This window comes from Mobula hypostoma, chromosome 1 (genome assembly GCF_963921235.1).
Source record: "Mobula hypostoma chromosome 1, sMobHyp1.1, whole genome shotgun sequence".
In the NCBI taxonomy this organism is placed as follows: domain Eukaryota; kingdom Metazoa; phylum Chordata; class Chondrichthyes; order Myliobatiformes; family Myliobatidae; genus Mobula; species Mobula hypostoma.
This window is the reverse complement of record NC_086097.1, coordinates 217,423,910-217,449,405: the sequence shown is the minus strand read 5'-3', so window position 1 is coordinate 217,449,405 and position 25,496 is coordinate 217,423,910. Positions and strand designations below refer to the sequence as shown.

Here is a 25,496-nt window from a genome sequence, read left to right as displayed (position 1 = left end):
CCTATCAGAGTCTTTTCTCTCCAGTACCTTTCCCACCTACCTAGCTTCACTGTCACCGAGCTATCCTCCTTCCCCTTACACCACCTTTTTATTCTGGCTTTTTCCCTTTTCCTTTCCAGTCCGGAAGAAGGGTCTTGGCCCGAAATTTTGACTATTTATGCGTTTCCATAGATGCTGCCTGACTTGCTGAGTTCCTCCAGTATTTTGTGTTTTATTTTGGTATTTCAGGTGGTATGTTCATTCAGGTGGTTACATCCCAGCTATAGCAATGGCAGTTTCTGTTATGGTTTACCAACTAACTTAGTTAAAACTATAGGGGCATTAAACCACAAAACTTAAGCTGTTAAGGCTTTTTGTTATTTTCTACCTCATTTATACCCATGCAGTTTCATTAGGTTTCTCAGTAGTAGACAAGAAAAGACATGTAAGCTAGTATGTTAACTTGTAACTTCATTGGGACAGAGAGAGAGAGAGAACCCAGTTATACAGTTCCACATCCCAAATAGGGAATTTTCATAAACAAGGCAGGGTTTGGAATCTTGGTTGCCTTTGCTTTCATGCAAAACTGTGAAATGCTTTTACACATGGAGTCTAACCCAGCATTTGAAACAGGAGGCAACACACACACAAAGCGCTGGAGGAACTTAGCAGGTCAAGCGGCATCTATGGAAATGAATAACCAGTTGATGTTTTGGGCTGAGACCCTTCCTCAGGACTGAATATAAAACAGAATGTTTCCCAGTTTCAAAACGTGGTCACGGTGTTTGACCACGTTGTCTGTGGTCATTTGGTTCGCAGTTGAGCTTGTTGTTTTGGTACTGTGTTTGTGTCTCCTTTCTGCTCTCTCCAAGAGAAGGGATTATAACTTAAAATACAGAATTCATATCTATGCTTTTCGTTTGAACGGCAGTGAGTGAGCAGTCAAACATTAGAAGGGGAAAAATGGAAGCATCAGAATTCTAAAATGGTTGATTATTTCTCCAGAGTGGAATTCAGAAAACTAAAAATAGCAATTACAGTATAAATGTGAGCTTGTATGTGTACAACACAGCAAATGACCTAAAACATGTTCAAGGTATAATCAAGTAAATGGACATTGACTAAGGCAGGGAATACTAGAAAATATGGTAAATAATTGAGTATAATGGCTTTTAAGTAGGACATTCAAAGAAAAGATCAGGTCTTGTGGCATCTTGAGTTAAGACACAGATACCAATGTTAGCTGAATTTTGTAATGTAACACTTGTCAATTGTACAGATAGCTGTTGGAACAATACTGCTATACCTTGGCTATATCCATGAGTAAATTTCTTGGACTTCTGATCAGCCTCCAAATCCCCTCCTACAACTCTTGACTTCAAACACTGGATATTTTTGGATTCCATTTTATAATTGCTGTCAGTCTTTTATTCTCTCGCTTTCCTTTTCTCTTTTCTATGTTTTTTTTTCCCCTGTAATTATTCTGGTTCACATCCTGTGTTGTGTTAACATCCTGGTATTTGCCATGTGCTTTCTTCTACTCCATTTTACTTGTCTTTTGGCTATCCCATGGACCATTACCTTTTAATTTCTCTGCATTTCTTAACTTGTGGTAATGTGCCCAGTCATTTTTATTTTAAACACCTAGCATTGCTTAGTTAGATTTGCCCGACAAGCTTTGGTCACAGTTTACCTGGACTAGACCTGTCCTCATTCCATTGAAAAATAGACTATTTCACCTTGGAATGGTATATATCTTTTTTTTTCCATTGCTACTCTAAGTCTTCTGATATAATGACAGTAGCTCATTTCTGAAAGCTAAGTCGAGCAATACTGGAAGTTTCATTGGCTCATGAACAGACTAACTGGGAAAGTTCTCTCAACCTTCAGAAAGTCTTTCTTCCCCACACTCCACTTCCCCTAATCTCTTTTGCCCCTTGCATTGTTTATGGCATTGTAGCTTCTCTCTTGCTCTGGCTATAACAGGTATTCAGTGACTTGCAACTAGGTATGTCTGAGTTTGATTGTCACAATTAGGTATCTGCGTTATAGTTGGATTTGTCAACCCTGGTTCTATAAAACACAGTCCAAATTGTCTGAAAGTTGAAACTCGGTAGTGCCACGTTGTACAGTAATGGGGAGAACAGCAAAGAAATACCTGGTTATTCAACCAATATGATAGAGTATGAATATCATCAACTAGGAACAGTGAGAGAACATTAATCGATTTTACAGCGTCCTGCTGCAGGAGAGGATGTTGATCTTTCATGCTTGTTCTTGCTGTGGGTTTGTAATTTGAGAGGGCAAGGCTGCTAGTGTTATAGTCCCTGTGCTGAGGTGCTGAAATGTCCTCTTCAGAATTTGGACTCAAGTCATTGGAGTAGGAAGTGAATCCACAGCCTCCTAGCTCAGAGGTGAATGCTGCCATTGAGCTATAGCCAACATAGAAGAACATAGATTACAGTGGTAATCTATGTACAGTGGTACAATACGGCGGGAGGAGAAGATGGCGGCACGACACAGCTCGCAGCGGCCACTCTGGTGGTGATATCTGTTATCTGTCAAGTAGGGTGCCGTGCACAATCCTGATTTGATGGAGGCAGATGTGAGAGCACGGAGGAACATCTGGTGAAACCTCTGAAATGTCTGCTTCACTGCCGCTGCTACTGTGTGATCCAGAATCTCCGGAGGGGAAGGGCCCGAGTCCTTGGCTTTGCTTGTTGCTCGGCGGCCAGGGCAGGGTCGAAGCGCTCAGCAGAGGATGGCGCTCGCTGCTCGGTGTCGGAGGGCTGGTCGGAGGCTCAAAGTTTTCGGACGGACTCAGAGTCCGCTGCGGTCAGGTGCTTCCAATGGTGCTGCATTGGCAAGTTTGCGGTGTTTGGAGGTTCACGGCAGGGAGAGTTTCTCCCTTCTACCGTCTGCGTGAGATGATGGGGCTATCGGGACTTGAGACTCTTTTTACCGTGCATATAGTCTGCTCTTTATCAAATTATTGTATTGCTTTGCACTGTTGTAACTATATGTTATAATTATGTGGTTTTGTCAGTTTTAGTCTTGATTTATCCTGTGATTCTGTGATATCATTCTGGAGGAATATTGTATCATTTTTAATGCATGCATTTCTAAATGGCAATAAACGAGGACTGACTGTCCTCATAATCTAATCTAAAAAAAAAATGTTTTGTTCCACATGTGGTTCAAATTAGATTCTATTCATTTATTAATAATTACACAAATGTGTGTTTAATGTTTGGCTAAAAATCCACAACTTGCAGGTACTTTAAGGTGTGAATCTTTTGCACTTGGTTAGCAATGTTAAACATCTCTTTGGGTTCGCAGCTAATGTTGTTACATACAACTTAAAGACACTTGCAGTGACTGCTGGAATTTCTTATTACTTTTTCTAACTAAAGCATTTGGCTATTCTGATGTTAATTAGATGATGACTTAGTAAATATTGAAAAAGTATTAAAAGTCAGGCCAATTCAATAAATTTGGGTCAGCAGTATATTCCCAGATTTTCTTTCCATTAGACCTAGGAGCAGAATTAGTTCATTCGGCCTATCAAGTCTGCTCTGCCATTCAATCATGGCTGATTTATTATCTCTCTCAACCCCATTCTCCTTGCTCCTCCCTGTAACCTTTGACATCCTGACTAATCAAGAACCTATCAACCTCCATTTTAACAATACTGAATGACTTGGCTTCCACAGATGTTGGTGGCGATGAATTCCACAAATCTGATGAAGAAATTCCTCCTCTTCTCTGTTTAAAGGGATGTACTCTGAAGCTGTGCCCTCTGATCCTATTTTTATTCATTTATGGGATGTGGGCGTTGCCAGCTAAGCCAGCATTTATTGCCCATCGCTAGTTACCCTTGAGAAGGTGATGATGAGCTGCCTTCTTGAACCATTGCAGTCCCTGAGGTGTAGGTACACCTACACTGCTGTTAGGGAAGGAATTCCATGATTTTGACCCAGCAACAATGAAGGACAGTGAGTGACATGGAGGGGGATTTCCAAGTGGTGGTGTTCCCCGGTATCTCCTGTTCTTGTCCTTCTAGATGGTAGTGGTCGTGGGTCTGGAAGGTGCTGCCTTAGAAAATTGGTGTGTTGTTGCAGTGCATCTTGTAGATGGTACACACTGCTACAACTGTTCGTCGATGGTGGAGGGATTGGATGCTTGTTTCAGGGGTACCATCAAGTAGGCTGTCTTATACTGGATGGTGTCAAGTTTCTTGAGTGTTGATGGAGCTGCACTCATCCAGGTGAATGGCGAGTATTCCATTATGCTCCTGACCTTAGCCTTGTAGATGGTGGACAGGCTTTGGGGAGTCAGGAGGGTGAGTTGCACGCTGCAGGATTCCTAGCCTTTCCTAAACTCTCCCACTATTGGGAACATCCTCTCTATATCCATTATGTGGTCCTTTCAATATTCAATAGGTAATATTTCCCCCCCTGCATTCACCATTTAATAGTTTTTTTTTATACAAAGTACATCTTTTGAAATTGAGTAAAATAAAGTATTCAAAGCTCTGTATATAATTGAATAATATTGTAATTGACTTTATGAACAGATTATGTTGCCTCAGTTTGGCCTTCCTACATACTTTAGTGCATAAAAATTGAAAGTGGGATTTTCAATCATTGTCGAAGTTGGTTTACATTTAGAGTGGGTTACAGAATGTACACTTAAGCCTTCATTTTCAAGATTAACTTTTGTGATACTGGTTGTGATGCTGGATGGTATTTCTTTTAAAGAGTGAAGCTTTAAACATCTGAAAGTTCAGGATACTCTGATCAGTTAATATATTTGTCCTTAGTTTAAAGTTCACAGCTTACTAAATTCAAGTACAAAAATGCATTTGGAAGCTTTTCTGGCATTGTGTGAAGCCAAGATCAAATGTAAATAATATCCAAATTAAATTGACGATCCTACATTATCAGTTTGTTCTGTTTTGATGGGAATTTATGAAGCTAACTTAAAAGTTTACAAATGATGTGCATACTTGTTTAATAGAAAGATTAATTTGTTTGCATAATATATTACAATGGAAATTCACAACACTAATTATGCCTTTGAGGTTTTGAGTTTGAATTGGTGACCTTATTATGTGGCATGTAGAACTCAATGTGCTATTTCAGCTGGACCCAGCTGGGTTCTGTTGGAATATTCCTAACAATCATTCTGGGTTAGGATTTTGCAGCAGTAAAACATGAAATACCAGCATTTCTGAGCACAAGCTTTGTCAAGTTTTTGGACTTCAGTATAAATTTAGAAGTTTGGTCTGAAAAGGAATGCAAATTGTGAAAAGACAGTTAATGATACACAACTTAGAATATCACAGCAGGGTTGCAGTTTACTGGATGTCTATGAACTTCCTGTAAACTGTAGAACAGGACTTGAATACTTAAAAACATGAGATTAGATTCAACTTTATTGTCATTGGCTTTGTATCTGTACTTGGCACAATGAAATGCAGTTAGCATCTAACCAGAAATGCAAAGAATAGTGTTATTTACAAAATAACTGCGAATAAAAAGTAAGTGCTACAGCACACAAATATAAAAGTACTGAGACAGTGCAATATGGGTGCAATACTGCTTAGCGCTGTGATGTGAGGTTCAGCAGAGTCACAGCCTCAGGGTCACAGCCTCAGGGAAGAAGCTCTTCCTGTGCCTGCTGGTGTGGGAGCGGAGGCTCCTGTAGCGCCTACCGGATGGGAGGAGAGTAAGAAGTCCATGGTTAGGGTGAGATGCATCCTTGATAATGCTTTTTTCCCTGCCCAGGCAGTGTTTATGGTAGATGTTCTCAATGGTGGGCAATTGGGTGCCGATAATCTGCTGGGCAGTTTTCACCACACGCTGGAGTGCTTTGTGGTCCGATACGGGACAATTGCCATAGCACACTGAGATGCAGTTGGTGAGTATGCTCTCAATGGTACAGCGGTAAAAGTCCGTCAGTATCCTGGGACAGAGGTGAGCTTTCCTGATGCTGTGCAGGAAATAAAGGCGTTGTTGTGCCTTTTGATCAGGATGGAGTAGTTCAGGGACCAGGTGAGATCCTCGGAAATGTGGACACCAAGGAAATTGAAACTTGATACACACTCCACTACAGCTCCGTTGATGTAGATGGGGATGTGAGTGTGGCTCCTAGCATGCCTGAAGTCCACAATGATCTCCTTGGTCTTCTGTGTGTTAAGGGCCAGTTTGTTGTTGGCACACCACGCAGCCAGGTGCTGGACCTCGTCCCTGTAGGCCGTCTCGTCATCCCCTCTGATAGGTGAAAAGAGAGTACAGAAGAGGGCTCAGCACACAGCCTTGAGGCATGCTGGTGTTCAGGGTGAGAGTGGAGGAGGAGAGTTTGTCTAACTTAACTGATTGGGGTCTGTTAGTCAGCAAGTCCAAGGTCCAATTGCAGAGGGATGAGCTGATACCAAACTGGCGAAGTTTGGCGATCAGCTTGGAGGGGATCACAGTATTGAATGCCGAACTAAAGTCAATGAATAGCATTCTGACGTAAGAGTTGGGGCTATCCAGGTGGGTCAGGGCAGAGTGAAGTGCAATGGAGATGGCGTCCTCTGTTGACCTGTTGGTACGATAGGCAAATTGATGGGGGTACAGGGTAGTGGGCAGACAGGATTTCAGATGTGATAGAACCAGTCTCTCAAAGCACTTTGCAATGATGGGGGTGAGTGCAACTGGGCGGAAGTCATTCATACCCGTGGCAGTGGAATGCTTCGGCACCGGCACTATGGTGGCGATCTTGAAGCTTGTGGGGACAACTGCCTGGGCCAGGGACAGATCAAAAATGGCTGTGAAGACCCTGGCCAACTGCCCTGCACAGACTCTGAGCACACATCCAGGTATTCCATCCAGACCAGCTGCCTTCTGTATATTCACCCTGCTCAGGGTGGCGCAAACATCTGGGGTGGAAAGTGAGAGAGGCAGTTCACCAGGTGGGAGATCCGCTTTAAGGGTGATCTTCTTGTTCTCTTGGTCAAAGCGAGCATAGAAGTAATTGAGCTCATCAGGGAGGGAAGCAGAGCTGGAAGGGGGCACAGTAATAGGTTGTTTGAAGTCTGTAATGACCTGTATGCCATGCCACATGCGCTGGGGGTCCGAGGAGTTGAAATGTTTCTCAGTTCTCTGTTTGTATATGTGTTTAGCCTGAGAGATTCCCCTCCTCAGGTTGGCCCCGGCTGAGCTGTAAGCCTCCCAGTCTCCAGACCTGAAGGCTGAATCTCTGGCTTTGAGCAGGAAGCGAACCTCTCTATTTACCTATGGTTTCTGATTGGGGAAAACTTTTAGTTGTTGTCACTCTATCTACACACTTGTTGATGTGCTCAAGGACAGAGTTGGTATACAAGTCAATATTAATCTGAAAGTCTGTGGTGGCATGGGCAGCAAACGTGCTCCAGTCTGTGTGCTGGAATTGGTGCTGAAGAGCAGAGTCAGCCCACTCCAGCCAGATCTTAATAGTCTTCATTGTGGGTTTCACACGTTTAATGACCGGACTGTCCCAGGTGGGGGAGGGTAGTGGCTTTGTAAACATCAGCCACATTTGTGTAGACATGATCAAAGGTTTTATTTCCCCTTGTGGTGTATGATACATTTTGGTAAAATCTTGGAAGCACGGTACGTAGGTTACAATAATTAAAGTCCCCAGCGACAATAAAGGCTCCATCTGGATGCAGTGTCTGCAGCTTGCTAATAGCGGCACTGAGATCTTTCATGGCTACTTTAGCCTTAGCATCCGGCGGTACATAAACTGCAACAGCAATGATGCATGTAAACTCTCGTGTTTGATAAAAAGGTCTGCACTTAATAAGCAGGTATTCCAGATCAACAGAGCAATAAGTGTCAGCAATGGTAGAGTTAGTACACCGTGATCAATTCACGTAGATGCATAAACCACCTCCCCTACTTTTACCTGTTGCTGTTGCAGTTCTGTCAGCCCTGAAGACCGTGTGCCCTTCCAGTTCCACCAGGTTGTTTGGGACATCACTGTTTAGCCAAGTCTCTGTAAAAACACATAAGCCTTCTTTGTGTGAGGGTTCAAGTCAGTTCGACCAGCTTGTTCGTCAGAGACTGAACCTTGGCGAGGAAGATGCTAGGTAGCGCTGGTCTGTGTGGATTTAGCCTTAGCTAGCACACAAACCTCCACGCTTCCCCCGTCTTTGTTTACGGTCTTGACGCTGGCGCCGGGCCCTTCTGGTCGGAGCGAGTTGAATGCGAGTCCGCGGTGTCCTTACTAACTCTGGAGGTAGTTGGTCGAAGTTGAATGGATAATCCAAAACTTGTGTTGGTACATCGATAGGTAATGTCTAAAAGTGACTGTTTGCTGTAAGTGTAGTTCACGTAGCCGAATCGAGCGAACACGCAGGAAACAAGCAGATAAATTAACAGTATTTTTCGAAATCTGGTAGGACACTGAGCCTTGTGATATACACACATGCCACCATCTCCTGTAATTCATGTGGATGGCAAATAAAGGTGTTAAGTTATCTTAAAACATACACATGCAGTACAGAAATGTGGTCTTCATCCCAATAAGACCATGTTAACCATCCAATTTTAACTCAAATCCTCCATTAATTCCATTTTATGATGCCCACATTGATTTCACCTTCTCCCAGATTCTACCACTCACCTACACACTACAGTAAATTTGCAGTGTCTAATTAACCTATAAACCCCAAAACGTTAGGATCTTTGAAGAAACCACAATACTCAGAAAACCTATGCCAGAAAACATGCAGGTTCCATACAGTCAGCAGACAGGTTCAGGATTATTGATGCTGTGAGACAGCAGGTCTACATGCTGAACCATTGTGCTTCCCTTCTGGGTAAATAGGATGTGGAAACCTATTTGCATTAGGTTGCCATTGGGGACAGTAATATATCTTTGCTCCTTGTGGCATCCATCAAGGATTTAGACAGAGGAGCCATGATTGAGAGATTTCAAGTGACATAAAAATTGGCAGTGTGATTGGGAATGAGTAGGAAAAGTCAGGACTCTGAGAAATTATTGTTTTTGACAAGTTGGGTGTGTAGAAAAGCAGGAAAGTAAAATTTAAACCAAAGAAATTTGAGGTGAAAATCATTTGCAATCCAAGAAGATAAAGATGGTTTAAAAACTAATCCCTGAAAGTTGCATGATTGATTAAGTAGCTGCATGGGTACTTTACAGCCAAGCAATAGAATGTAATTTAATAGAGGTTATGCTAGAATTGTTCGAAATGTTAATTAAATTTAAAGCTAGAGTTCTGCTTACTTCTGAGTTCAGCACATTACCAGAGTAGTGTGATAGTAATTAGAGAATCTACAGAAGAAATTTACAAAGATGTTAGTGTTGGAGTTTGGGGGGAAAATTGGCTGCACTGTGGTTCTTTTCATTAAAGAAAGGCTGAGGAGATACTTAACTGAAGTGTACAATATTATGAGAGGTCCAGACTAAGTGAGTACATACTACTTTAGGCTGGCTAATTTTGACTAGTTAAGGGATAGAAAGATTAGAGAGAGTTTGAGGATAATTGTTTTCTCTGAAGACCATGGTGGAGGCAGAAATATTTGGTTAGTAATACTTTTAATCTAACTTGTCCTGTGACGCTATGAACTGAGAGCTAAGAAGTAAGAGTAGCCTGACCAGCTCACTATTGAATTTGTAGATGTGGTTACCCAAGTGGTCTTTCCCAGTCAATAAGTTTGTGATTCTATTTATTTCGGGGGCCGGGGGGGGGGGGACATCAATTGTAGAATATAATCCAAAATTTAGCATTTCACCACTAATTTGTGCTTTTATTTTGCAATGTTGAAAATAGTTCTACAATGGATCAGATTTTGTGTTCTCCCCATAACTGTATTGGTTACTTCCAGGTGCTCTGGTTTCCTCCCATATTTCGAAGATGTACGGTGGGAGCTAATGAATTGTGGGCCAGAAGCCATGTGGACTTCAAATAAATTTTTGCTGATGTAGTTTAACATAAAAAGTGACACATTTCACAATATGTTTTGATGTGTATGTGACAAATAAACCTAATATAATTTTTTACAACTTTTAGCCCCAAACCTTTTTTCACCAAATGGCTTTGATTATAACGTGGTATACGCATTGTGATTTGCATTTCCCATTTTATTTTTGAAATAGATTTCAACAAATTGCACATGAAGCGTAACGAAAATCTCAGGGGAAAATAAATCTAACTATTCACACGTATTTCCTTCAGTCTATTTCATGAATATTTTTATTGAGGCTTAAGGACGGTTTATGAATCTAACCTAATTAGGACTGTATAATGAATCAAAATTAAAAACTATTTAAATGACTTTTAAAATAAAGAAAACAAATTGGTTTCAGATGAAACTTAAACATGAGGGATTCTGCAGATGCTGGAAATTCAAGCAACACACATCAAAGTTGCTGGTGAACGCAGCAGGCCAGGCAGCATCTCTAGGAAGAGGTACAGTCGACGTTTCGGGCCGAGACCCTTCGTCAGGACTAACTGAAGGAAGAATTAGTAAGAGATTGCCTGGCCTGCTGTGTTCACCAGCAGCTTTGTGTGTTGCTAGGTTTCAGATGAAATGTGGACTCTTCCATTCATCATAATATTCTAATCTCTTATCTAATACTGATGGTGTAGTAGGTACTTTAATGGTAAATTGATGAGCTGCTTGGAGCTATAACTTTTTTGTGTTGCAATGTTTAGGAGAAGATGTTTGGTCATATGCAAAGAAGCTACCACACTTATTTGAAGAAGGTGGTGTGTTCTATAATGCAATGAAGAAGGATGTAGGTAAGTTCAATCGCATTATAATTTTCATCAGTGCAGCTTTTGTCACTTTATAGATCCTTAGTTAATAGGGAAATATTTAAGTGCAACCTGTTATAGATAAGTCTGAACAGGAATCTGCAGGGAAATGTCTGCATTATCAATTGAATGTTTAATGTGTGCTGTTGCTTTTTTTAAAAAAAAAACAACCACCCCATCACAAGGCAGATGGCTTTTTATTGGATTGATGACAATCTTATAGAAACTTCTTGAAAATCTTACAGAAGCTTCCAGAAATGGGGAAAATAAATACTTTTATGAAATTCTTCCAGGATCTTAATTTTCTTATAAAATAGGCCGTTCTGAGCTGGATACAAATGACTTGTGCTGTTCTGTGTTAACCTCATTCTCTATTTTTGTGTCATATGAAGATGCTAAAACTGTGTCAGGTTTCAAATGTTAACTTCTAGAAATCATCACTGTTGACATCAGTCCAATCTTAAAAATGGCTGTTCATCATTAAAAGGGCAAATATACACAATATCCACTGTATTTCCATTATCAGTATAGTTATCTTCCCACTCAATTCTGCCAGTCTGGCATAGTTTACTTCAATGAACCTCTGCCAATTGTTCCTTATTTAATGTCCTGTTCACACATCACTGTTCCTTCTACACTGGTGTCAACATCTGTTGAAACTCTTGTCTTCAAGGTAAACTTAGGAGACTGAGGGGTGTAAAATCCTGAAGGATACAGATAGGGTGAAGGCACATAATTTTTTTCCCCAGGAAAGGGAAACTTAAAACAGTAGATGACATGGGTTTAAGATGAAAGATTTAAAGTCGAAATGAGCAGACACTACTTAGTGCAGAAGGTGGTGCCTATGTGGAATAAGCTGCCAGAGGAAGTGGTTGAGCCAGGCACAATAATAACATCTAAAGGCTTCAGAGGGACTTGAACAAAAATCAGGCAAATGGGATTAGCTTGATGGGCACCATGATCGGTATGGATGAGTTGGGCCGAAGGGCCTGTTTTTGTGCTGTATTATTCTGATTCTATGATGTCTTTCCAGTGCTCATTCATTTTCTGTAGAGTAGCTTCTGGATGCTTACTAAATGTATCCTAAACATTTCAAATGTTTGGAATCTTTGGTACCTTCTCAAAGTACCATTTAGATTGTATATTTGGCTTTAATTTTATTAGTTTACTTTTAGTGTATCTGATTTTTCTCCACTTCATAGTACAGCAGCTTTTGTTACTTTTTTTTATTTGGGTTCAAGACTTTATTTTTCAACTTCTGTTTGTATTTCTTTTCCCTTAAATTTCTTCTTAACTATATATGCTGTTTTTTTAAATTATCGGAAAAATATTGAACATTTGAAACTACGAAGCATTATAATTTATGCCTGTTTAAAAAAAAGTCTTGACTCCCATATATTTTCATAAATTAGTTATTAGTGCAAAAGGTGCCAATGTTAACCAATTTTATTTATTTAATGGTTGTTTTACCTAAGTATGACTCTGAACCTTTGTGCTCAAGGGCTGCTTTAATCTGGAAAATCTTTTGAAAATGAATAGAGTTTTTGTTTTCATAGTGATGCTTTCAATATTTAAAAATTTTATTTGATATACTTTGAAGTCACCATTTTATGTGGAAATTGGAAGCAATTGTGAAGCCTAAACATTTTCTCATATAGAAAGATACCAAGATTGAGTGATCAATCAAGAAAGATTGCGAATAAGAAATAAATCAATGAAATAAGTAACTATTGGAACAAAAAGTTATTTCTTCCCCTTAGTAGCTGAAAAGATTAATATATTTAATATCATTTATTCATGAGCCATTGAAAGTTTATGTATTTGATATCAATTTTCATGATTAAACTGAGGTACTTTTGTACGAGAAATTATGATACCTCAAAGGATTCAAAGTACAATATTATCAAATAATGTATAAGTTATACATACTTGAGATTCATGTGCTTCCAGGTGGTCACAAAGCAAGAAACCCGAAAGAACCCATTTAAAAAAAAAAGACTGGCACCCAATGTGCAGAGAAAGGCGGTGGGGAGGGGAATAAAAATCATGTAAACAATAAAAGCAAGCAACAGCATTCTGAGCCACATTTAGTCCATAAATTCAGAGCAGCCAGACTAGGCCCATAACCTCTGTCAGTTCATCACCCAGCAGACATTTATCTCAAATTTCCAAACTACCATTTCTTCAGAAATGTACTTGTCTGTTTCAGAACCGTGCAGCTCAGGAACAGGTCCTTCAGCTAACAATGTCTTTGTAGAGCATGATGCCAGACTAAGCCAAAACTCTTCTGTCTGCACACGATTCTGCATATTCATGGTCTCTACTGTATAAAAGCCTTTGAAATGCCACTATCGTATCTATTTCCATCACTACCTCTGGCAACCTATTCCAGGCACCTACCTGTGTCTGTGTAATAAGGAAAAAACACACTTGCTTTACAGATCTCCTTTAAACTTTTCGCCTCTCACTTTAAGTGCATACCCTCTGGTATTTGCATAACAATCTAGATAATGAATTTGAGAACATTTTCCATTAACTTTTAAATAAAGCTTATTATTTTAAAGTTTGGAAAGTTTTGAGGAAAGAAGTGCCATTTTACAGCAAACACAATTATAGATGGCCATTACATAAGATTACTTTGTCACTCTGCATAGTTTTAAGGTGAGCGGGAGATGGAGTTGAATTATTGAAGATATTTTATTTTTTTAAATTACCTTTCAAAGCCTTTATTGCAAGCAAGTTGTTTTATCTGGAGTAACTTGTGTAAAGGATCTGGTTATTGCAGCTGCACTTTGGAGCCGTGGTAGCATAGCTATTACAGCTCGGGGTTTTCCTGTGATAAGGCTAGCGTTAAATAGACGGGCTGCTGGGTGGTGTGGCTCGTTGGGCTGGAAGGGCCTGTTCCGAGCTGTCTCTAAATAATTTTTCATTTTTAAATCTTTTTATTAATTATTATTGAAAATTGACAACAAAATACATTAAAATGATCAAGTCATTATATCAATATGTGTAATAGGAGTCAAACTATTAACCAAGCTAAGCAGTGTATCAATAATAATAATTTAAAAAAAACAATGTTAAAGCTTTTTTTGAGAAAAGAAAGAAGGGGGGAAAAAAAGAACCCCTACTAACTAAAACAAAAAAACCCAGCTAACAAACAAAAAACAACGAGAGGAAAAAAAACCCATTTGGAGCTCAAACCCGGAGCTATACGCCATACAAGCGTCTATAAAAAGAAGACATCAATCCGCCAACCAAATCCATTTACTTCTCTAAATAAAATATGCCATGAGATAAACTGCTTTTGGAGAATTATGTAGTTTTCATTGCCACACTGTAGCAATGATAAGAATGCAGAAGAATATTGACTGGAATGGAGGGTTTGACTTGCAAGGAGGGATTTGATAAGCTAGTTTTGTTCTCACTGGAGCATCAGAGGCTGAGGGGTTACTTTAAAAAGGTTTATGAGATTGTTTTTCTTTTTCCCATGGTAGGGCAGTCTGAAACTCGAGAGGGAGAAATTCAATGAAACCTCAGAGGTTTTCTACACAATCTGTCAGAGGAAGTGATAGATGTGGAAATTTGAAAAGGCACTTGGATAGTTAGGGATAAGGGATACAGGCAACCGGGATTGATGTAGTTAGGCATCACAGTTAGCATGGACAGGTCGGACCAAAGGGCCTTTTTCTGTACTGTACACCTGATGAAGACGATATTGGTGATGTCCCCCTCTGACCTTCAAATTTTTTTACTTTATTCTTATGCTTTTCCAACCCCTTCTGTTGTTTTCCTCTACTCCCTGTTCTCCCAGCCCCATTTGTTTTCAGCCTGCTCTATTTTCTCTCCTTCCTCCTCCATGTGTTGCTATGGCTTATACCTTTCATTTTGTTCAGTCCACTGTTGTTTATCCCTTTCTTCTTCTTGCAGTTCTCCTCCCAATTGATAGACATTAGCCTCCTTTCTTTACTGCCACAGCTTGTTATTTTCCCCAGATTTCAATTCTTCCTTTCGGGGAAAAGAGTTGAAGCTTTCCCGGGGGGAGGGGGTGGAAATACGGTATTCTTTTCTTGCAAATGTATGGTAAATGTTGCTATTGTTGTTAGAATGCATTACAACAATTTGTGTCAAATTCTTCTGTGGTTGGATTTTCAAAATTCACTAAATGGTTAAAACACTGTAACTTTCCCTAAGCCATCTTGAACCAAAGTTCAAAACTACAATAATTCACACACTCAAAGTGCCTAATAACTTGTAAAGAACTCTTGGACTTGCTGGATTGTTTAAAATTGCAATGAGTTCACAATAGCATTTTCAGAGACCTTGTACTGATTTTAAAAGAGAATTTCTAATATGCAAATATAAATGCTGTGGAAACTAAGTAATATAAAATTGGAAGGTTAGATTTGAACAGCATCAAATGTCATTGTATGAATCGAAGAACCTGAAACTTGACAATAAATGTAGAAATAACAATGACCACAACTCCCCCCCCCCCAAGTCTCCAGTCTTCACCATAGCCTTGGACAGGGATAGGAGCAGACACCATGGAAAGTATTTAATTGGGGGAGGGGGAATTATGATGCTATTAGGCAGGAACTGGTAACAGTAATTAATGGATGTATAGTGCTCTGGGAAATACACAATGGAAATATGGACATTGTTCAGGGAGCAGTTGCATGGGGTTCTGGATATATTTGCCCCGTTGAGGCAGGGAAATGTGGAGCATCTTGTCAAGACGAAGAAGGAATCTTTCTTAAGCTTAGGAAGCAAGGTTCAGACAGGCTCTAAAGAGTTGTTTGGTAGCCAGGAAGGAACTGAAGAATGGATGTAAAAGAGCTAGAAGGGGCATGAGAAGGCCTTGGCGAGTAAGATTAAAGTTAAACCCCCGGGGGGGGAGGTATATGAAGATTAGGAGGATGACTAGTGTAAGGATGGGACCAATTAGGGATAGAAGATGAAACATGCTTAGTGTCAGAGGAGATAATGGAGGTCCATAGTGAATATTTTGCTTCAGTATTCACCAGTGAGAGGAACCTTGACATTTGTGAGGACAGCATGAAATTGGTTAATGTGCCAGAACGTATCAATGTTAAGAAAGAGGATGTATTGGAGTTTTTGAAAAACATTAAGACAGGTAAGTCCCTGGAGCTGAACAGGATATACTTGTGCTTACTATGGGAAGCAAGTAAAGAGATTGCTGCCCCCATGGCAGCAATGTTTGTATACTCACAGGCCACAGGAGTTGTACCAGATGGTTGGAGGTCACTGACAGGATGTAGACCTGGGTTGAGAGGTAACAAATGGAGTTCAAGCTAGAGAACTGTGAAGTCCTTCACTTTGGAAGGTGGAATTTAAAGGAAGAATTTGGGTTAAGGGCAGGAGTTTTATCAGTGTGGAGGAGCAGAGGGATCTTGGGGCCCACGTCCGTAGATCCCTCAAAATTGCCGTGGAAGTTGATAGGGTAGTTAAGAAGATATATGGTGCATTGGCCTTAATTGCTGGGAGAACTATGTTCAAAGCTATGAGGTAATGTTGCAGCTCTAGAAAACCCTGGTTAGATCACACTTGGAATATTGTGTTCAGTTCATTATAGTAAGGATGTAGAAGCTTTAGAGAAACTGCAGAGGAGAATTAGAGAGCATCTTGTGAGGATAGGTTGAGCGAGCTGAGGCTTTCCTCTTTGGAATGAAGGAGGATGAGATGAGACTTGATAGAGATGTACAAGATAAGAGGAATAGATTGAGTGGATAACAGACTTTTCAAAAGGCAGAAATGGTTAATATTAGTGGAAATAATTTTAAGGAGGTTGAAGAAAATTATTGGGAGATGTCAGGAAGGTTTTTTTGAGTGGTGAGTTTGTGAAATGCCCTGCTGGAGTGATGGTTGAGACAAAAACATTAGAAACAATTAGGGAGCTCTTAAATAGGCACATGGCTGATAGAAAAATATAGATAACTATGTAGGAGGGAAGGGTTAGATTGATCTTGGAGTAGGTTACAACATCTTGAGCTGAAGGACCTGTACTATGCTGTAGTGTTTTGTGTTTTAGGAGTAGAAGTCTGGGGATGGGCGTTGATGATAAATTGTTTCCTAAACTTTTTGTATGTATTAGTATTGTGGTTGAAGAAGGCATGGACAGGGATAAGAAACTGGTTTGTAGCAGAAAAATGAAAAGCTTGGGTGATGGAGAGTAGTGGGATTATCTTTGCATTTCAGTATACTGGATGAGTTTGCAGTTTCTACACAACAGAGGTAAGCCTGATAATGTTTTATGGGGTGCATATAATTCAATGAACAGAGCAAACACAAAAGGAAAAATAATGTACAAGATCATGAAAAGGCAATGTAACTTCATTGGACGTGTGATTAGGAAAGAGGAGTTAGAATGCACAGTAATTATGGGAAAGATTGAAGGGAAGAAAGCAAGAGGAAGACAAAGACAAATGATGATGGAGACAACAGCCAGAGAACTGGAAATGAATACCAATGAATTGATCCACTTGACCCGAAGCAGGAGTGTGTGGGCCATGGCAGTCAAAGCTCAAACTGGGCATGGCACCTGATGATGATGATATAATTCAAAACCATTTGTTTGCTGTGAACTTGTGAAAGCAAAGCCAGGGTGTAAGAGTTTAATATCCCAGTTAATTCTGATTAACGAAGTAGCAGGCTGAGGGTAGCAGACACCAACAGAATCAACAAACTCATCCGTAAGGCCAGTGATGTTGTGGGGATGGAACTGGACTCTCTCACGGTGGGGTCTGAAAAGAGGATGCTGTCTAAGTTGCATGCCATCTTGGTCAATGTCTCCCATCCACTACATAATATACTGGGTGGGCACAGGAGTACATTCAGCCAGAGACTCATTCCACCGAGATGCAACACAGAGCGTCATAGGAAGTCATTCCTGCCTGTGGCCATCAAACTTTACAACTGCTCCCTTGGCGGGTCAGACACTCTGAGCCAATAGGCTGGTTCTGGACTTATTTCATAATTTACTGGCATAATTTACATATTACTATTTAACTATTTATTGTTCTATTACTATTTATTATTATCTGTAACGAAAACCAATTTCCCCCGGGATCAATAAAGTATGACTATGACTAGTATTTGAGGGCAATTCAGATTTGCCATTAACGCAGCACATTGCATATGAATTGACTGCTTAATCTGTCATATGTCATTTGGAAACTTATGAGAATTTAATATTACTAAAGAAATTCTACTTTTTCAAAGTGACAGTGCAATTGTTTTGAAATGGAGATTATAATACTTTTTAAAAAAAAATGGCAACAGATTCTAATACATTATTTTTGCTATTTATTCTTCTACTTAGGTTTGGCTGACGGCAAGCACTTCACACTTCCACACCTTCCTGGTAAAACATTTGTTTACAATGGGGCAGACAACAGACTGGAGTTGTGCATTGATCCAGCAGGGCACATTCCCATTGGCCCTGACATTGACAATATGATCAAAGAGGCCTTAAGTCAGTTACGGTCTGAGGGAGGACCAAGAAGTAGAGAGGGAAGTCCTTCCTCACATGGTGGGATGAAACTTGGAAGTGGAGGTGTTGTGCGAAAAAAATCTGAACAAATGCCAAATGTCACTGCTTTCCAGGGGAAGGGCCATTCCCTAGGGACTGCTTCCAGCAGCCAGCAGTTGGAGCAGAGACAAAGCAGGGAAATGCAGATGCCTAGAAAACAGACAGGCAGTTCCTCAGCAACAGATCTTGATTGTGCTACGAGCAAGTCTAGTCCCAAGCAAGGGGCTTCTCCACCCAAATCCAGTGGTGGAGATGGTCACCTAATACGAATGGCACCTGGGTTTGTAACAATACGAGATGGTAGGCAACTGGACCCCAATTTAGTTGAAGCACAGCGGAAGAAGTTGCAGGAGATGGTATCTTCTATTCAAGCCTCCATGGATAAACACTTGCGGGACCAGAGTGCCGAAGAATCAATTCCTAGTGATATTCATGAATCAAAGTCGCATTCTACGACTACTCCTGTCCCATCAATAACGAGAACTGAAAGTCTTCAAATGGATACCCCAGAGCAACCATCCATCACTCCACCACCAGGTGACAATGAGAATTTAGGTATGGAAACAACAGCAACAACAACGACAACAACAACAAGTGTGGAACTCTTATCCTATTCATCCATACCGTCATGTAAGGTTCATGATGCAGCCCTTTTGAATGAAGACCTTGAAGAAATGGATAGTCAGGAAATAGAGGGAACAGTAGAGCCAATGGATCATTCATGATTTCATATGAAAATGGATATTATAAAACTTGGTGAGTCTCAAAGTATCCAAAATATTTTAAATCGCTTACAACTACAGAAACCTTAATGTGCCAGAATACAAGGAATAAAAGTAATGAATGTTTTTGGAGCAACTATTTGATCATTGGTTCCATTTACAAATTTATTCTGTAAACTGAGAAAAATTAAAAGAAAAGGAGAATTAAAGATACTGATGCAGTATAGCTGGTTATTTTATGATTAATAGTTATCAGCCAGTTTTCCTTGAATTTCCTTGATCTTGATTGATCATGACATTTTAAGCTTGACTTGCTTATAATACAGAAGGTTAAGGTATTAGACCAGGTTGTACTGTGTAATTCTTCTGCCATTTCAACCATGTGTCCCTGCCCTAATGAAATAAAAACATTATATAAAATAATTCTTGTCAAAAATGTATGTTTGCCTGATTCTCCCTTTATATGAAATCTAAGATAATAAGACCTGCTGCTGCCTTCTGGTTCCAGCGACCTGGGTTCAATCCTGGGTTTTTGCGTTCTCCTGCTATTGCCTGGATTCTTTCCAGCCCTCTTCCTCCCTTGTCTCACCCCATTCCAGTCCCCATCTTAAAAACACTGGTTGGTAGATTAACTGGCCACTCTAAATTGTGTCTTGTGTGTGGTAGACTCTGGGGTAAGCTGTTGGGAATGTAGGAATTTAAATGTGATACTTGATGGTTGGAGAGGACTCAGTGGGCCAAGGGCCCTGTTTCTGTGCTGTACGTATGTTTCTATCGTGTTAAGGTAGTCTAGATTTGGTTATTGCTCTTACTACTTTTGTGAAAGCAGCAAGAGTTGGAAGCACACAATGGGTCATGTGGCACCTGGGGAAAGGAGAAATACTTCAGATTTCAAGTCCAAGATCTTTCATTAGAACTGAGAAAGAGAAAACAAATTGGTTTACTGTTTCAAAGGGGTTGGGAGTTTTGGAATGGACAGAACAAAGGAAGTATCCTTGACAGGGTGAGGATAGATGTTAAAGGCACATTTAGAAGCTCATTTCATTCTGGTGTGTTGGCAGAGTTGTGAGATTTTCATAGCAGGCCATCTTAAGAGTGAAAAATTGAGGCAAATCATGGATCTCTGTTTTGTTCTGCTTATCAGACTAGTTATCCACCAGACTTAACAGAGCACATTAACTGGAATTGGTAAGTCTAGCAATGAGACTGGAAGTCTTAAATTTGCCCAGACAGAAGATGAAGTTGTGTTTCTCTAGTTTGTGTTGGAAATTGTGAAGCGATTCATTGAATGTGGCTCCCTGGTATGCTCTTCCATCTCCACCACACATTTGTCATCTTGTGGCATTCTTCCACAACTGTAACTGTACAGAATGCACCATCTGTCTTTTCACCTCTTCCCTTTCCACCATCCAGAGACTGAAACAGTGTTGAAATGCTCAATGAGAACTATGGATTTATTTTTACCAAGGAAGATGTCAGAATATCTCTGAAAAACAGGTGCTGGAGATGGAGACGTATGACTACAGATGAAAAATAGAGCAAAGGAACAACACAGTTTCATTTTGTCTTTGAATAGTGGAGATGATGGGGGAGATGGCAGTTAACATGCAAGAATATTAGAAAGGAATGTAGCTTGTAGTTGGAATCATAGTCGAACAGCATTGAAACAGGCTCTTTGGACAACAGGTCCAAGCTGATTGTCTTCCATAGAACCATAGTTTCGGTTTTTAGTTAAATATTGGATTTAGTTAAGTTTTAAGAATTCCTTGTTACAAGATCTTCCATTTTAACTTGCACTTGCTAATCACAATTATTTTTTGCTTACTACTAACAAGCTATTCCAAATAGCATTGCACAGTTATTGACATGTTTGCCTCGTTTTAATCAATTTTCACATTACAGGGTTCCTTTGTTGCTTCTGAAACACTTGCTTATTCTTAAAACTTAAGAGTGAGCCTGTATTTACCACGTCAGACGGCAGCTCATTCCACACTTCCACCACCCTCTGAGTGAAGAAGTTCCCCCAAACCTTTCTCCTTTCACCCTAAAGCCATGTCCTCTTGTATTTATATCTCCTAATCTAAGTGGAAAGAGCCTACTTGCATTTACTCTGTCTATACCCTTCATAATTTTGTAAACCTCAATCAAATCCCCCCTCATTCTTCTGCGCTCCAAGGAATAAAGTCCTAATCGGTTCAATCTTTCCTTGTAACTCAACTCCTGAAGACCCAGCACATCCTAGTAAATCTTCTCTGCACTCTTTCAATCTTACTGAAATCTTTCCTGTAGTTAGGTGACCAGAACTGCACACAATACTCCAAATTTGGCCTCACCAATGTTGTGTACAACCTCACCATAACATCCCAACTCCTATACTTTGATTTATGAATGCCAGGATGCCAAAAGCCTTCTTTACAACCCTGTCTACCTGTGATGCTACTTTCAAGGAATTATGTATCTGAACTCCCAGATCTCTTTGTTCCTCCGCACTCCTCAGTGCCCTACCATTTACTGTGTATGTCCTACCTTGATTTGTCCTTCCAAAATGCAACACCTCACACTTGTCTGCATTAAATTCCATCTGCCATTTTCTGGCCCATTTTTCCAGTTGGTCCAGATCCCTCTGCAAGCTTTGAAAGCCTTCCTCGCTGTCCACAACGCGTCCAATCTTAGTGTCATCAGCAAACTTGCTGATCCAATTTACCATATTATCATCTAGATCATTGATATGACAACAAACAACAATGGTCCCTGCACAGATCCCTGAGGCACACCACTAGTCACAGGCCTCCAGTCTGAGAAACAATCATCCACTACCACTCTCTGTCTTTCCCACACAGCTAATTTCGAATCCAGTTTACAACCTCTCCATAGATACCTAGTGTCTGAACCTTATTTTTACATCTTTTTATTAATTTTCAAAATTATAAACAAAATAGCAATGTTGATACAAAGAGATTGGAATCTTATTATTAATAAACATATACAAAAAAGATTTCAAATAGCATAGGTATAATAGACTTCCAAACTCATGATGAAATTACTCATAAAGAAGAAAAAGAAATAAAAAGAAAAAAATATATACAAAGAACCCCCCCCCCCAAAAAAAGAACTAAATACTAAACCCAAAAAAAACAAATGGAACAAAACAGGGCTAGACCAATATCTTAAATCGAACATGTTCAGTAATGTTGCCAACTCCACTCCTCTATTCATATATTTTAAGTTAATAAAGAAGATACGGAAAGGTCAAATTACATCATGTGAAAATGTTGCATAAAAGGTTTCCAAGTTTCTTCAAATCTAACCGAAGGATCAAAAATATCACTTCTAATTTTTTTCTGAATTGAAACTTAATATAGTTTGGGAAAACCATTGGAATGTAGTAGGAGGATTGGTCTCCTTCCAGTTCAATAAAATAGATCTTCTGGCCATTAAAGTAACAAAGCTATCATCCGACAGGCTGAAGAAGACAAAGATCTAGGTTCTACCATTGGTAATCCAAAAATTGATGTAATAGGATGGGGTTTTAAATCAAAGCATAGAACTGTTGAGATAATATCAAAAATATCTTTCCAATATTTTTCCAAGAGAGGGCAGGACCAAAACATGTGAGTTAAAGAAGCCACCTTAGAGTGATATCTGTCACAAATAGGGTTTATATGGGAATAAAAATGGGCTAATTTATCTTTAGACATATGGGCTCTGTGCACTACTTTAAATTGTATTACATAGAAACATAGAAACATAGAAAATAGGTGCAGGAGTAGGCCATTCGGCCCTTCGAGCCTGCACCGCCATTTATTATGATCATAGCTGATCATCCAACTCAGAACCCAGCCTTCCCTCCATACCCCCTGACCCCTGTAGCCACAAGGGCCATATCTAACTTCCTTTTAAACATAGCTAATGAACTGGCCTCAACAGTTTGCTGTGGCAGAGAATTCCACAGATTCACCACTCTCTGTGTGAAGAAGTTTTTCCTAATCTCGGTCCTAAAAGGCTTCCCCTCTATCCTCAAACTGTGACCCCTCGTTCTGGACCTCCCCAACATCGGGAACAATCTTCCCACATCTAGCCTGTCCAATCCCTTTAGGATCTTATACGTTTCAATCAGATCCGCCCTCAATCTTCTAAATTCCAACGAGTACAAGCCCAGTTCATCCAGTCTTTCTTCATATGAAAGACCTGCCATCCCAGGAATCAATCTGGTGAACCTTCTTTGTACTCCCTCTATGGCAAAGATGTCTTTCCTCAGATTAGGGGACCAAAACTGCACACAATACTCCAGGTGTGGTCTCACCAAGGCCTTGTACAACTGCAGTAGTACCTCCCTGCTCCTGTACTCGAATCCTCTCGCTATAAATGCCAGCATACTGTTCGCCTTTTTCACCGCCTGCTGTACCTGCATGCCCACTTTCAATGACTGGTGTATAATGACACCCAGGTCTCGTTGCACCTCCCCTTTTCCTAATCGGCCACCATTCAGATAATAATCTGTTTTCCTATTTTTGCCACCAAAGTGGATAACTTCACATTTATCCACATTAAATTGCATCTGCCATGAGTTTGCCCACTCACCCAACCTATCCAAGTCACCCTGCATCCTCTTAGCATCCTCCTCACTGCTAACACTGCCACCCAGCTTTGTGTCATCCGCAAACTTGGAGATGCTGCATTTAATTCCCTCATCCAAGTCATTAATATATATTGTAAACAACTGGGGTCCCAGCACTGAGCCTTGCGGTACCCCACTAGTCACCGCCTGCCATTCTGAAAAGGTCCCGTTTATTCCCACTCTTTGCTTCCTGTCTGCTAACCAATTCTCCACCCACACCAATACCTTACCCCCAATACCGTGTGCTTTAAGTTTGCACACTAATCTCCTGTGTGGGACCTTGTCAAAAGCCTTTTGAAAATCCAAATATACCACATCCACTGGTTCTCCCCTATCCACTCTACTAGTTACATCCTCAAAAAATTCTATGAGATTCGTCAGACATGATTTTCCTTTCACAAATCCATGCTGACTTTGTCCGATCATTTCACCGCTTTCCAAATGTGCTGTTATCACATCCTTGATAACTGACTCCAGCAGTTTCCCCACCACCGATGTTAGGCTAACCGGCCTATAATTCCCCGGTTTCTCTCTCCCTCCTTTTTTAAAAAGTGGGGTTACATTAGCCACCCTCCAATCCTCAGGAACTAGTCCAGAATCTAACGAGTTTTGAAAAATTATCACTAATGCATCCACTATTTCTTGGGCTACTTCCTTAAGCACTCTGGGATGCAGACCATCTGGCCCTGGGGATTTATCTGCCTTCAATCCCTTCAATTTACCTAACACCACTTCCCTACTAACATGTATTTCGCTCAGTTCCTTCATCTCACTGGACCCTCTGTCCCTTACTATTTCTGGAAGATTATTTATGTCCTCCTTAGTGAAGACAGAACCAAAGTAATTATTCAATTGGTCTGCCATGTCCTTGCTCCCCATAATCAATTCACCTGTTTCTGTTTGCAGGGGACCTACATTTGTCTTTATCAGTCTTTTCCTTTTTACATATCTATAAAAGCTTTTACAGTCCGTTTTTATGTTCTCTGCCAGTTTTCTCTCATAATCTTTTTTCCCCTTCCTAATTAAGCCCTTTGTCCTCCTCTGCTGAACTCTGAATTTCTCCCAGTCCTCAGGTGAGCCACTTTCTCTGGCTAATTTGTATGCTACTTCTTTGGAATTGATACTATCCCTAATTTCTCTTGTCAGCCACAGGTGCACTACCTTCCTTGATTTATTCTTTTGCCAAACTGGGATGAACAATTGTTGTAGTTCATCCATGCAACCTTTAAATGCTTGCCATTGCATATCCACCGTCAATCCTTTAAGTGTCATTTGCCAGTCTATCTTAGCTAATTCATGACTCATACCTTAAGTTACCCCTCTTTAAGTTTAGAACCTTTGTTTCTGAATTAACTACGTCACTCTCCATGTTAATGAAGAATTCCACCATATTATGGTCACTCTTACCCAAGGGGCCTCTCACGACAAGATCGCTAATTAACCCTTCCTCATTGCTCAAAACCCAGTCCAGAATAGCATTAATAGTATTAATGTATGTTTAGCACATATAGAGGAAGTACTGACTAATTGAAAAATTTTATCCCATTTCTCCATTGGTAGACAAAGTTGAAGTTCCCTTTCCCATTCATTTTTAATTTTATCAGATATACCTGGCTGTAATTTCATAATTATATCATAGATAAATGCTATTAATCCCTTCTGGAGAGGATTTAAACCTAAAATTTTATCAGTGATATCAGTAGGGTAGGAAGTCGGAAAGGTAGGCAACATAGTATTTAAAAAAAAACAAACAAACAAACAAACTTCCAATAATTTACCTACTACTGATGTCAGGCTCACCAGCCTGTAATTACCTGG

General features: G+C 40.1%; 1 protein-coding gene across 1 annotated transcript in view; it reads left to right on the top strand.

Moving 5' to 3' along the window:
- The window catches only part of vcpip1 (valosin containing protein (p97)/p47 complex interacting protein 1), a 39,422-nt gene that overhangs the window by 4,733 nt on the left and 9,193 nt on the right, over window positions 1-25,496 (top strand). Inside the window, exons 2-3 of the mRNA XM_063064483.1 lie at window positions 10,688-10,774; window positions 18,129-19,094. Coding sequence (XP_062920553.1) covers window positions 10,688-10,774; window positions 18,129-19,063 — 1,022 coding nt within the window. The 3' untranslated portion in view covers window positions 19,064-19,094. The remainder of the gene's footprint in view (window positions 1-10,687; window positions 10,775-18,128; window positions 19,095-25,496) is intronic.